Source organism: Notamacropus eugenii, chromosome 2 (assembly GCF_028372415.1).
Source record: "Notamacropus eugenii isolate mMacEug1 chromosome 2, mMacEug1.pri_v2, whole genome shotgun sequence".
In the NCBI taxonomy this organism is placed as follows: Eukaryota; Metazoa; Chordata; class Mammalia; order Diprotodontia; family Macropodidae; genus Notamacropus; species Notamacropus eugenii.
In genome coordinates, this window is record NC_092873.1 from 233,369,224 (window position 1) to 233,381,439 (window position 12,216).

General features: G+C 37.3%; 1 protein-coding gene across 3 annotated transcripts in view; it reads right to left on the reverse strand.

Moving 5' to 3' along the window:
- Positions 1 to 2,688: 2,688 nt before the first annotated feature.
- Positions 2,689 to 12,216, reverse strand: part of LOC140526910 (utrophin-like) — a 69,978-nt gene continuing 60,450 nt past the window's right edge. The window contains exon 14 of one of the 3 annotated variants that reach the window (XM_072643548.1): positions 2,689 to 5,547. In XM_072643548.1, coding sequence (XP_072499649.1) covers positions 5,421 to 5,547 — 127 coding nt within the window. In that variant the 3' untranslated portion in view covers positions 2,689 to 5,420. The other 2 variants (XM_072643549.1, XM_072643550.1) reach the window with 2 other exon arrangements.

A 12,216-nucleotide genomic window follows, 5' to 3' on the forward strand; every position in this document is an offset into this window, starting at 1 on the left:
CCTCTTGTCTTACCACTCTCAGATTCATCCTGGGCTAAAATAAAGAAGACATTTTCTTATAGGGTAGTTTTGTTTCTTGGAAAGTTGAAATTCTCATAATTGGCTTTTACTATTGCTGAAGGATGTAGGAGTTTCTACTTGTGTGCGAAAAGAGCTCTTGGCCTGCTAATCATCTCAGGATTCCTGTGTGAGAGGCAGGTAGCAATTCATACAATCACATTTGAGATGTTGTGAATCAAAGCCCAAGAAAGAACTTGTCAGAAACTACCAAGCAAATGAAAATAGTCTAGGATAAAACTGAGTTGTCTGGATAACTTTTACTTTCCATTCTACAATTTTTATTATTACTAATAGAACTATGAGAGACAGTGTAGATAGTGGTTAGACATCTGGCTACATAGTCATAAAGACCCGGTTTTAAGTCTTGCATAGAATACATCCTGACTGTGTGGTCCTAAGCAAGTCATTGAATTTCTGAACTGCCCCCTTCAACTCTTAAACTAGGAATGGCAGAAAAGGTGTGATATATGTTGCTGTGGGAGGATTTTCATTAGGAGTTCTCTGGACTGATGAAATTGGGTCTGGTGAAAAAACCAAGCATACAAAACTAATACAACTATTGTTCCTTAGAATAGTTATTATACTGGAACAAACATCCATTTGATTTGTCTTTTGGAATTGCTATAGTGTAGTTCAAACCTCCTAGATGAGTAGAGTTACTTGGCAATTGTACCAGAATGACTTTATCATAATGTAGTTTATCTCTAACATGACCTGATTTGGGGGAAAATGTATTATAACACTGCAGCCAATCAATCAATTTATTTTATTCTTTGAGTATTTGAGGATGGGGTGGCCAATGCGGTTGGGAGAAAAGACAATTGTAATGCAGGCAGTTGATGAAAACGATTTAGATTAGATTACTGGTGTAGGATGATGAGGAAGTCAGAGATGAGTTGAAGATAACTTTCCCAAATTGGTAGTAGTTTGTAAGACAGATTGCCTATTAATAGTAAATTGAAATGTGACAAAATGCAATACAAGAAATGGAATGTGTTTTAAAGCCTTGAAATGAAGTCACTCCTTTTTTTTTGTTTTGTTTTATTCCTATTTAGTCTTTGGAATCAGTTTGACGCCATCCAGCAGATAATCGCACTCAGATCTGTGAACTTGGTCAGACTCTAATTGATGGTGGGATTCTTGATGACATAATCAATGAGAAGTTAGAGACCTTCAATAGCCGATATGAAGAATTGAGTCACTTGGTGAGAATACATAGTACTTGTAAATGATGATGATGATGAATTATTGTTTCAGCTTAAAGGAAGAGCAATGAAGGAAAATAAAGTTTTACCATGTAGGCAGTGGTCACGCTACAGTCAGGCAAAATCATAAAGTAGACCTGACTGGGTTCTTCTCGCATCAGTCAAAAGAACTTTGACATTATTTTTATCTCAAACATTCTCTTCATTTGCTTTTGGATATTGTAACAGCAAGCATCCTGACACACATCTAGGATGATCTGCTGGCACATGTTCTAAGATCTGCTTTTCTAAGGAAAGCAATTTAAAATTCTACTTTAATGACATTCACCAAAAGAGAAAACACAAGCAGAGAAGCTTCCACCTGTCTGACCATAAGCAATATATACATCAGAGATCAACAGGCAGATCCAACTGTCTGACCATTACATACACACATAGTTACTAGAGAGAGAAGTGCCAGCGTCTGGCTTTTCAAAGCTAGGGGGGCTCCTTATCAGTTATCCAGAGTCTCATCTGGCACATGAACCTTCTTTCAAATAGTAAGCCCCAAAAGAAAACCTTACCTCAGAGTATGTATACAATTTTCAGAGCCAGAGGGCATCATGACCTTCATGACCCAGTGCCTCATCAGAAATTAACAAAAACTGTGGACCTTCCTACACAACAAACATCCCCTGATCAAGCTTCCCTGAAAGGGCTCCACATGAAGGCTATTACTGGGCAAGGAAGATCTTTAACTCTCATTAACACATATATAGAACTTTATACCCTTAACTGGACAAAATGCATTTTTCTATTCAGCTGTTAACGTTAAATAGTGTTTGTTCCTATAAAAAAATAAAGAGTTCAAATCATCTTGATCAATAATATATCTGAATATATCATTAAGTGCCTTACCTGTCAGCAGTACAGATATATTTCATTATATACTTCTGTGCGTTTTATGGTAACGGGAAAGCTACATTTCACTATTAAGTGGTAGAAGTAGTTAAACTTTCACAGCAGATGTTAGTAACGATGTATAAAATGTATCGAAAAAAGCAGAATGTGAATTTCCTTGATCTAAAACAAACACTGAGCAAAACAATATTTTACATGTAAAAGCATTTATAAGATACTGGAATTATATATGCTTACTTGAAACTTCCTTACCTGAAAAACTTCACAGAAATATCCTGTGTCATTTTTTCCCTATCTTGACCATTTTGCAAACCATAATTTTTACATATGTTTATAAAATTGTTACTTTTGGAAACATGTATCTAAAACCCCAAATAACAATAATGTGCATTAGTGACACCATAGAAATTATCCCTGACCAACGCACCCATTTTTCAGTACAGTTCTAGAAATGTTAGCAATAACAGTAAGACAAGAGAAAGAAATTAAATTCATAAAATGAGGCAAAGAAGAGACATGACTATTCTTAGTTGTCAATGATATGATCATTTATTTATAATATTCCAGGGAATTAGCAAAGAAACTAATTGAAGCACTGAGTACCTTCAATGAATTTCCAGACTTCACTATAAAACCACAATCAACAGTATTTCTGTACAATTAAAAAAAAAGTCTGAAGGACCAAACAGAAAGTAAATTTCAAAATAACGACAAAATGTATAAAATATTTTGGAGTTATTCTGTCAAAGCACAGCTAATATTTGTATAGCTTGGAATAAAAATGTTTCTTCAAGAAACAAAAGATAATATAATTGGAGCAGTCAGTGCTCATTGTTGGGTCATACTAACATAATAAAGGTGATAATATTACCAGAGTTCATTTGATGATTTGATAATTAAGAATGAGCAATGGCATACTTTATCAAATCTAATTGAAGTTGTAACAGTTCACTTGGGAGAACAGATGACCAAAGATATCAAGGTAAATAGTGCAAAAAATTGAGGGGGAGAGAATAGCACTTCTTATTATGTTATTATATTATATATACATGTATACGTATATATAAAATATATATATTACATTATAAAGCAGCTGTCAGTGAAATCATATTTTACTGTTCAAAAAATAGAAAAAAGGTATCAATGCAGTTGACTTGACAAGGTCTAATCAGAAATACTGGGAGCTCTCTTACTGATGGATGGAAAAGGTGAAAGCATAAGGAGAGGAACCCTCATTTGCTACTGGGAAAATTGGAAAGCAGTTCGGTAGAAATTAGGCTTAGACCAATATCTTGTACAATAATGCAGAATAATATCCAAATAGATACATGACCTGAATATGAAAGATAATACCAATGGATTGTTGCAAAATTAGGAGATCTTATATACCTTTCATAGCTACAGTTGGTAGATGAATTCTTAACATAAGGAATAGATGAAACTGACCTGATAAAATGAATAATTTTGATTATGTGAAATAAAAAAGCTTTTGCACAAACAAATTTAATGCATACAGTTTAAGAATTGGAAGCAGTCAACTGGGATCTTTTTTTTTCAATCAAATCTCTCTGATAAGGGTAGATAGCCAAGATATATCATGAATAGAAATATGTAAAACCAAAAACCATCTGCTAATAGTTAAAAAAATAATAATTTTTAAGAAAAATTTTAACTATTAATAACTAATATTGTAAACTTTTAAGAACTATATCAAAGAATGTTCCATTATCGAATAATTTTAAAAAATGAAAGTCAAGATAACTCTGAAATTTCATATCACACAGTACCTGAAAAAATTGGCCATTGGTAACTCATATTTTTCCTGCCTTTCATCCATAAAAATGACTTCCCAAAGTCATTCTGTTTTCCTTAACAGAGCCAGAATTTGAAGCCAATTGTTTTGTCTCTATGTTTTGCGATCTTTATTCTTATACTTTGCTGTTATTTAATGTTGTTTATAGAAGAAATCTAATGTTGTGAGGGGTAGTCTTTTATGGTTTGCTAAGAGAAAAGTACAAGTATCTTTTTTGTTACAACTCAATAGCATCTTTTCAATGACTGTTCTTGCATGTTAATTACTTCTCTAAATCAAGTCATAGCTCTCTAAGCGGTGATGCTTTGGCATCTCTTTCTTCTTTTTGTGACCTAGAATGTGTGGATGCTCTTGTATTCTGATAGTTATACCTAACTGAGAGTCTGCTGAGTTTCTTAATACTTTTTCTCCTCTATAGGCAGAATTCAGACAAATTTCTTTGGAAAAGCAGCTACAGACCATGAGGGAAACTGACCACATGTTGCAGGTCTTGCAGGAAAGCCTAACTGAGCTGGAGAAACAACTCACCACCTACTTGACAGATAGAATAGATGCCTTCCAGGTTCCACAGGAGGCTCAGGTAATTCCTCAGTTATGTAAAGTTTTCTTAGCTTTCAAATATTGGTACAACGAATGGTTCCTATCAGTTGCTGGAGACAACATGTTTGATGCAGATGCAGCAATTTCATAATGCAGCTCTTCTATTTTTATTACACCTTGTCAGGTCCAAGAGGCTTTATACACACCATGTGGGCAGCTCTTTAGAGCTTGTTTGAACTTCTCCTCCTATTAAGAACATATGGGAAATAATAATTATAATCACTCCCATTTATAGGGCACTTTAAGGTTCACAAAAAAATAAGGAACGTGGAGTTTTGAGCTAAAAGAGATTTTCCGATCATTTAGTCCATCTTCCTCATTTTAGAGATGAGAATACTGAAGACCAAAGAAAGGTGTAATACTTTCCTTCAGGTAGCATGTGCCAGACTTGAGATTTCAAGTCAAGCTGAAATGACTAAAACTATTGAAGGTAGATGAGACTCTCAACTATACAAACTATTGGCTGTCTCCTCCTACACCACCCCTACCACCACACCGTCACGCAAATCTTTTCTTAGGATTGTTACAAGAAGAAAAACATAAATGAGATTCAGATTCCCATTCTGTGCACAATGTTTGTAGATGTGACCAAGGCCTTTGACACTCTTACAAATTAGGGAAAATTATGTCAAAATTGGATTGCCCAGAGAAGTTCATAAGTATTGTATGCCAGTGTCACGATGGCAAGTTTGCCCAGGTTGTGGATAGTGGACAATGCTCTTGTGCCTCCCCAGTCACCAATGGAGTGAAACAGGGCTGTGTGCTTGCTCCCACGCTTGTTAGCATGATGTTTTCAGCCATGTTATCAGATACTTTCAGTGAGGATAAACACAGTCTCAAGGTCAAGTACCGTACTGATGGTAAGTTCGTCCATTTGAAAAGGCTACAAAGCCAAGACCAAAGTGGAGGGCGTGTTGGTGCATGATTTTCTGTTTGCAGACGATTGTGTACTCAATGCAACCTCTGAAGCTGAAATGCAAAAAAGTATGGATCAATTCACTGCTGACTGTGCTAAATGTAGCCTAATAATTAACAGCAAGAAAATACAGGTGCTCCCTCAGCCACCATCCATATGTAGAACTATCAGTTGCAACAAATGGAGAAGTTTTGAACTCTGTGGAAAAGTTCACTTACAACTGGTAGTGTATTTTCCAGGGATGTACACATTGACAATGAGGTGGATGCACGCATTGCCAGAGCTAGCTCAGTGTTTGGGAGGCTCCAAAGAAAAGTTTGGGAGAGAAGAGGTATTAGACTGACTACCAAACTGAAGGTCTGCTGATCCATTGTGCTGACCTCATTGTTGTATGCCTGTGAAACATGGACAGTCTACCAGTGCCATGCCAGGAAACTGAATTGCTTCCATTTGAACTGTCTTGGGAGGATTCTGAGGATCACCTGCCAGAATAAGCTACCAGACTCTGAGGTCCTTGCTTGGGCGGAACTGCCAAGCATTCAGACTATGCTTCAGAGAGCACAATTCCAACGGGCTAACCACATTGTTCAAATGCAAGATGTGTGTGTGTTCATCCTTTGTTGACGAAGAAGACCATGCTATCAGAGAAATAATGACATGACTTGCACTTAACTTTGTTTTGCAGGAGGACTGTGCAGGTCACCAGCCTTACTTCTCCTCCAGAATCATCTGAATCCAGTGATGAGATACTCATCAGGATGACTGGAGATGACCCAGCATGAGGTAAATGGGGTTAGGTGACTTGTCCAAGGTCACACAGCTAGTGAGTGTCAAAATTTGGAGGTGAGATTTGAACTCAAGTCCTCCTGACTCCTGTACTGGGGCTCTATCCACTGCACCGTAGGCTTGCCAAAAACTGTTTCATGGAGAAATCACATGGCATAGGCGCTCACATGGTGGTCAGAAGCAGGAATGCAAGGAAACTCTCAAGGTCTCTCTCAAGAACTTTGGAATTGCTTGTGTGACATGGGAGACACTGGCACAAGACCGCTCAGCATGGTGTGCCCACATCAGAAAGGGTGCTATACTCTATGAGCAAAGCAGAATCAAGACAGCACAAAGTAAATGTGGGATGTGCAAATTTCGAGTATCCACCCCCAATGTTCACACAGACTATCTGTGCTCAATCTGTGGTAGAGCATTCCAAGCTCATATTGGTCTGATCAGCCACAGTCAGACACACAGAAATGTCATTTTGTCATGGTAATGTCATTTTGGTCCTCTTCGAGAATGAAGGACAACAACCAGTTTGGTGATAATCAAGTAATTCTTGAAATGTTGGGGACTGGAAACTTAGAAAGAACCCTACAGATGTAAGACAAAGAAACGTTTTGTAGTGTCAATAATTGCCTCCAGATTTGTTTTGGAAACTAGCATCTCTTTAATATGGGAGTTTTATTAGATTGGCTGCTTTCAAGATTATTAACAGGACAGAAAGTAGAAACAAGATAAGGCCTTAAGTGTTCAAAAATATTATTAAAGAATGGCTTTAGGTTTGGTTAAACTTGCCCTGTTTTGGTTTTTTTTCTGTGTCTTCCCCATACATGGTTTGCTTTTGAAGTTGTACCAATTTAACCAAGTCAAGCTTACTGTTCCATTTATTCAAGTGGCTACTTCTCTGATCAACTATTTGAAAAGCTTCAGAGGCAGGGAAGTAACACTTTCCTGATTGAACTGGGGGAAGAAGTCTCTAATTAAATAGTGAGAAAAGAAAATTAACATATGCCCAATCTATAAGGCCCTGGTCTTTATTGGATTTAGACAAGTAAAGTAAAAATTCATCATACACTTGAAGGAATGATTGAGAAAACTGAATGAAGGGGAAAAGAGAAAGAGAAAAACACCTCATTTCTCATCCCATCTTCTTAAACAAGATTGCCTTAGATCATAGTGCACTAGCTAATTTTAAGACAACCTTAATCTTCTCTTATTGCATGTGGCACAATCCCAAATTCAATTGGCTCTGCAGAGTGGTACAATACAGTGTAATGTTGTATGGAGAAAGTATATCCATTCTTTGTTGCAGGGTATTTAATCAAGCTGATCTGTGACTATTCAGTAACCCATTTTAAATGCAGTTGAGAAGAAAACTGGACTCAAATGATTCATGCTGAGACACGTTATGACGTCCTACTATTTTTCTTCTGTAATAAAATAATAGTTCATATTTCCATAGCCCTTTGAAGTTTACAATGTACTTTTATCACCATCAGCCTGCGAGATAAGTCATGTATTATTACCTATTTCCAGATGAGGAAATTGAAGTCTAAGCCTGAAAGGTCTAAGAGATCTGCATAAAGGAAGGGAAATCCAAGTTTCCTTATTGCACATAAGACATTCTACATTTTGCATGTCTGTAAAGGAGACATTCAACTTTTCTTGGCTTTAATTAATTGCTATTCCTTTATCACCTCTCAAATATGTGCCAAGCACCGGGGATTGAAGGACAAAATTTAAACAGTCTCTGTCCTGGCAGAAATCAGAATTTTTAAGAATGCAAAATATTTATAAAATATAGACAAGGTTATGGGTTTGGGAAGAAAACATAAATAGCTGGGGCGTGGGATAAGGGCAGAGAATCTAGTAGTTCTTCTTGTGGAAAATGGCACTTGAGCTGAGATTTGAAAAAAGCAAGGAATTCTAAGAAGTAGAGATGAGAAAGGAATACATGCTAAGCATGCTAAGGGATGGAGTCAGGAGATAGAGTGCTAATAAGAGGAAAAGAGAGGAAGCTAATTGAGAAAGCTATGTGAGGGCAGACAGGCCCTGGGGCCTGGGGACAGGATTACTGGCCTCAGGCAAGTGGCTTCTGGGCTAGCCCTCAGGTCCTTCTCTCTAGCCAGGCTTGGCAAATCAAGGTGGCCTTGATGATGTTTCCAACACGACTTTGGATGAAAACTTCAAACCTTTGTCTCTGGGAGCCTATCAGGTTTACAGCACCCACTGGTCTGAAGTACCACATGTGAAACCTAGACCAAAGGACTCCTTCCTTTCTCTCTCTCTTCTTCAGACCTCTTGGCTATTTCTGAAAAACTGGCCATTGCAACACTAGAGCACTACTGCCACTTCCGGTGGGTAATGGCAGGAGGAGATAGTCCAATCGGGAAGAAATGATGAAGAAAATTAATGCATAATGAGGTTGGAAAGGAATGTTGGGGGCAGGTTGTGAAGGGTTGGCAAAGTGAAACAAAGGAGATCTGACCCTAGAAAGTCACTGGCCTGTCTGCTAAATAAGGGAGGAAAATTATGAGGGGATAGGATGTGATGAGGAGATACTTGGGGTGGGAAGCTGGTTGAAGAGGCAACAGTCCAGGTAAAAGGAGATGATAGCCAGAAACAGGTCATGTAAGTAAAGAGATGGGGAAAAAATAAAAGATACTGTTAAAACAGATTTGGCAACAAATAATTTACGTGGCGTATGGGGTATAAGAGAAGATAAGGATAGACTGACTTGGGAAGCTGAACTGTCTGGATAAATTGTGGTGTCATCAACATGAAAAGGAAAATTCAGAAGATGAGTTGGGGGGTAGGAGGAAAGATAATGAGTTCTGATTAGGAAATGTGGAGATCTGGACAAGGAAGAATTTATGACCAAACAAGAGATAGAGAGCATTATGGGATGCAGAATGGATAATTTTGATTACATTTAATTAAAAAGTTTTTGCACAGACAAATCCAATGCAGTCAAAATTAGAAGCAAAGTAGAAAGCTGAGAAATTTTTTTCTTTTGCAGAAAGTTTCTCTGATAAAGGTCTAATTTCTCAAACATATAGAGAACTGAGTCAATTTTTTTAAAGGCTACAAGTCATTCCCTAATTGATAAGTGGTCAAAGGATAGGAACAAGCAGTTTTCAGAAAATCAAAGCTAGAGTCATATGAAAAAAATGCTCTAAGTCTCTATAGATTAGAGAAATGTGAATGAAAACATCTCTGAGATAATACCTCATACCTACCTAACAGATTGGGTAATACGACAGAAAAGGAAAATGCTAAGTGTTGGAAGGGACATTGAAAAGTTAGGACACAACAAATTGTGGTATATGATTGTGATGGAATACTAGTATGCTCTAAGAAATGATCAGCAGGATGAATCCAGAACAATCTGTACAGACTTACATGAACTGATGCAAAGTGAAGTGAATCTAACATTGGACACGGATCCAACAATACAGTGTGCTGATCAACTGTAAATGACTTAGCTGTTCTCAGCAATGCAATGAGACAGGACAATTCTGAAGGACTCATGATGAAAAATGCTATGAGTCTTCAGAAAAAGAAACTGACAGAAGCTAAATGCAGATTGAAACATACTACCTTTCAGTTATTTTATTGGCATGTGTATTGGTTTTTGTCTGTATTTTCTTGTACAACATGACAAATATGGAAATATGCTTTGCATGATTACACATATGTAACATATATCAGACTGCTTACTCTCAGGAAGGGAGAGAAGGAAAGTATTTGGAACTCAAACTTTTGAAAACCCGAATGCTAAAGATAAAGAAAATTATCTTTAGATGCAACTGAAGAAAAAATAAAATATTATTGAGACTAAGACTTGAAAAAAAAAGGAAATGAGGGGTTCAAGATGCCTTCAGGACATCTAATTGAAATGTTCAATGGGCAGCTGGCAAGGCAAGACAGGAAAAAGACATTGTTTCCATCTAGTCTTGTTCCTTAGGTCCTTTCCATGGGAGCCGATAAGGTCATCAAGCTGAGACAGCTTTGAGAGAGAAGGCCCACAATAGAGCCAGGGGGTAAAATCACCGTTAGGCAATGCGATATGGAGGATAAAACAGCAAAGGGAATTAACTCAGAGGTAGGGTAGGTAGGTAGAAAGTCAGAGAGAAGAAAGTACAAAGAAGGAGAGGTTAGCCAATGGTTTCAAATGTGGAGACAGGTCAAGAAAGTACAAGTTTAAGAAATTTAGCAATAAATAGAGTATTGATAACTCTGGAGTAAACAGTTTCTGTTGAATTACGAGGCTGAAAGACAAATGGGACAAAAAAAAAAGATTAACAAGAGGTCCCTGCTTTTGGAGGGGTGGATGTGAGCAGAGATTCCAACGTTTAGGTTCTCAGGTATCGCCTATCCAGGGATGGGGAATCTAACCCTCGAGGCTACATGTGGCCTTCTAGGTCCTTGGTTGCTTCCTTTCTTTTATTAAGGGGATTTGTTCTGTGAAGTTTGGATTCAGTCACAGGGCAACACTTGAGGGCCTAGAGGGCCACATGTGGCCTGGAGACCACAGGTTCCCCACCCTTAGATAGAATACTATTCCACAACACACTCTGCTAGCTGATATCCAAGGTCCCTCTTGTTCATTGCTTCTACATAACAATTCAACACATATGGGCAGAAGGAAACACGATGAAGTTGGTCTCCCCTCTACATCCCTTAAATCCTATAGTTTATATTCTTCTTTGCTTTCTCTTCCCCCAAAATACAGTAACACTGATTTCTGATCTCTTACAATCTAAACAAAGAGGCAAGGCAGGATATACTAGTATCTACACTGGTATGTCATTCTGTACTGAAACACAAGTATATACTATGAGACAGGGTATCTCCACTCAATGTGGTTTTTCCTAGGTTTCTTTGCATCAGAACCACCTAAGAAAAACAAGTTGTCTCAGAACACATTAAGTTGAAGAAAGATATTATTCATAGCAAAGTATTTTGTTAACTAATTGACCAGAGAAAGACAAAACTCTAAATAAATCAGTAGAAGAAGAATAAGGGTATTTTTTATCTTCATTTATTTTTGCCTTTGTATTCTCTAACCTGGTAACTGGTGCACAGTGGGCATTTCATATACATTTATGGAACCAAATGGAAAATGGACTGCGTCTATGAAGCCAAAAGAAAGTAAAACTCAAGTACATGAAAGAAAACTCCTGCAAATATGTAATTATGTTAGAACAAAAGAAAATTTAGTTATTTAAAACTGAAATCGTCTCAGAGAAAAATGTGATTCAGAACTGTAGAGAATCTTTGATCAAAGCTGGATAGAAAAGTATAAGCATTTCATTGTTCAAAGAAACTTAGGTCAATCTGAATTCACCCTTACTACTACTTCCTAATATTGAGAAAGAATGGACTTTTCTAATGAGCTAACACTAATATTGCAACACAACACATAATTACCAAAGTTTAGAGCTTCTTTTACCTTTTCAAAAACCTGCATAATAACAGTGTTAGACTTACAGAGGGGATAGGGGAAGGAAACTACGTGAGTATTTTAACTACTCTTAAAATACTGTCCAAAGCAAAATGAAATGTTAAACCATGTATTTGCATGTTCACATAATTATTTCAATTCTTTGATGATCTATGATCTCACTGATTTATATACTTTCTCTAAAATCTGCTAATCACAAGCTGTTCAAAAGCTTTCTTATCCTACATAATTCTTGTCAATGGAGTTCCATATTATCAGGGCCCTGGCCAATAAAGTCCTAATCTCAGAGTATCTATGTTGTCTTCTGCCTGGTGCCAACCCATGTGGAAGACACTTAGGATTCTACCTTGGGAAATCATGATGCTTGAAGTGATTAGAAAAGCCCTGTTCCCTAACGTGGAGCCTGCACATCCTATAACTGGTTTCGATGTGCTAACCACAGACAGACTACCAATTACCTGATGAGTGAAGAAAGGTACAT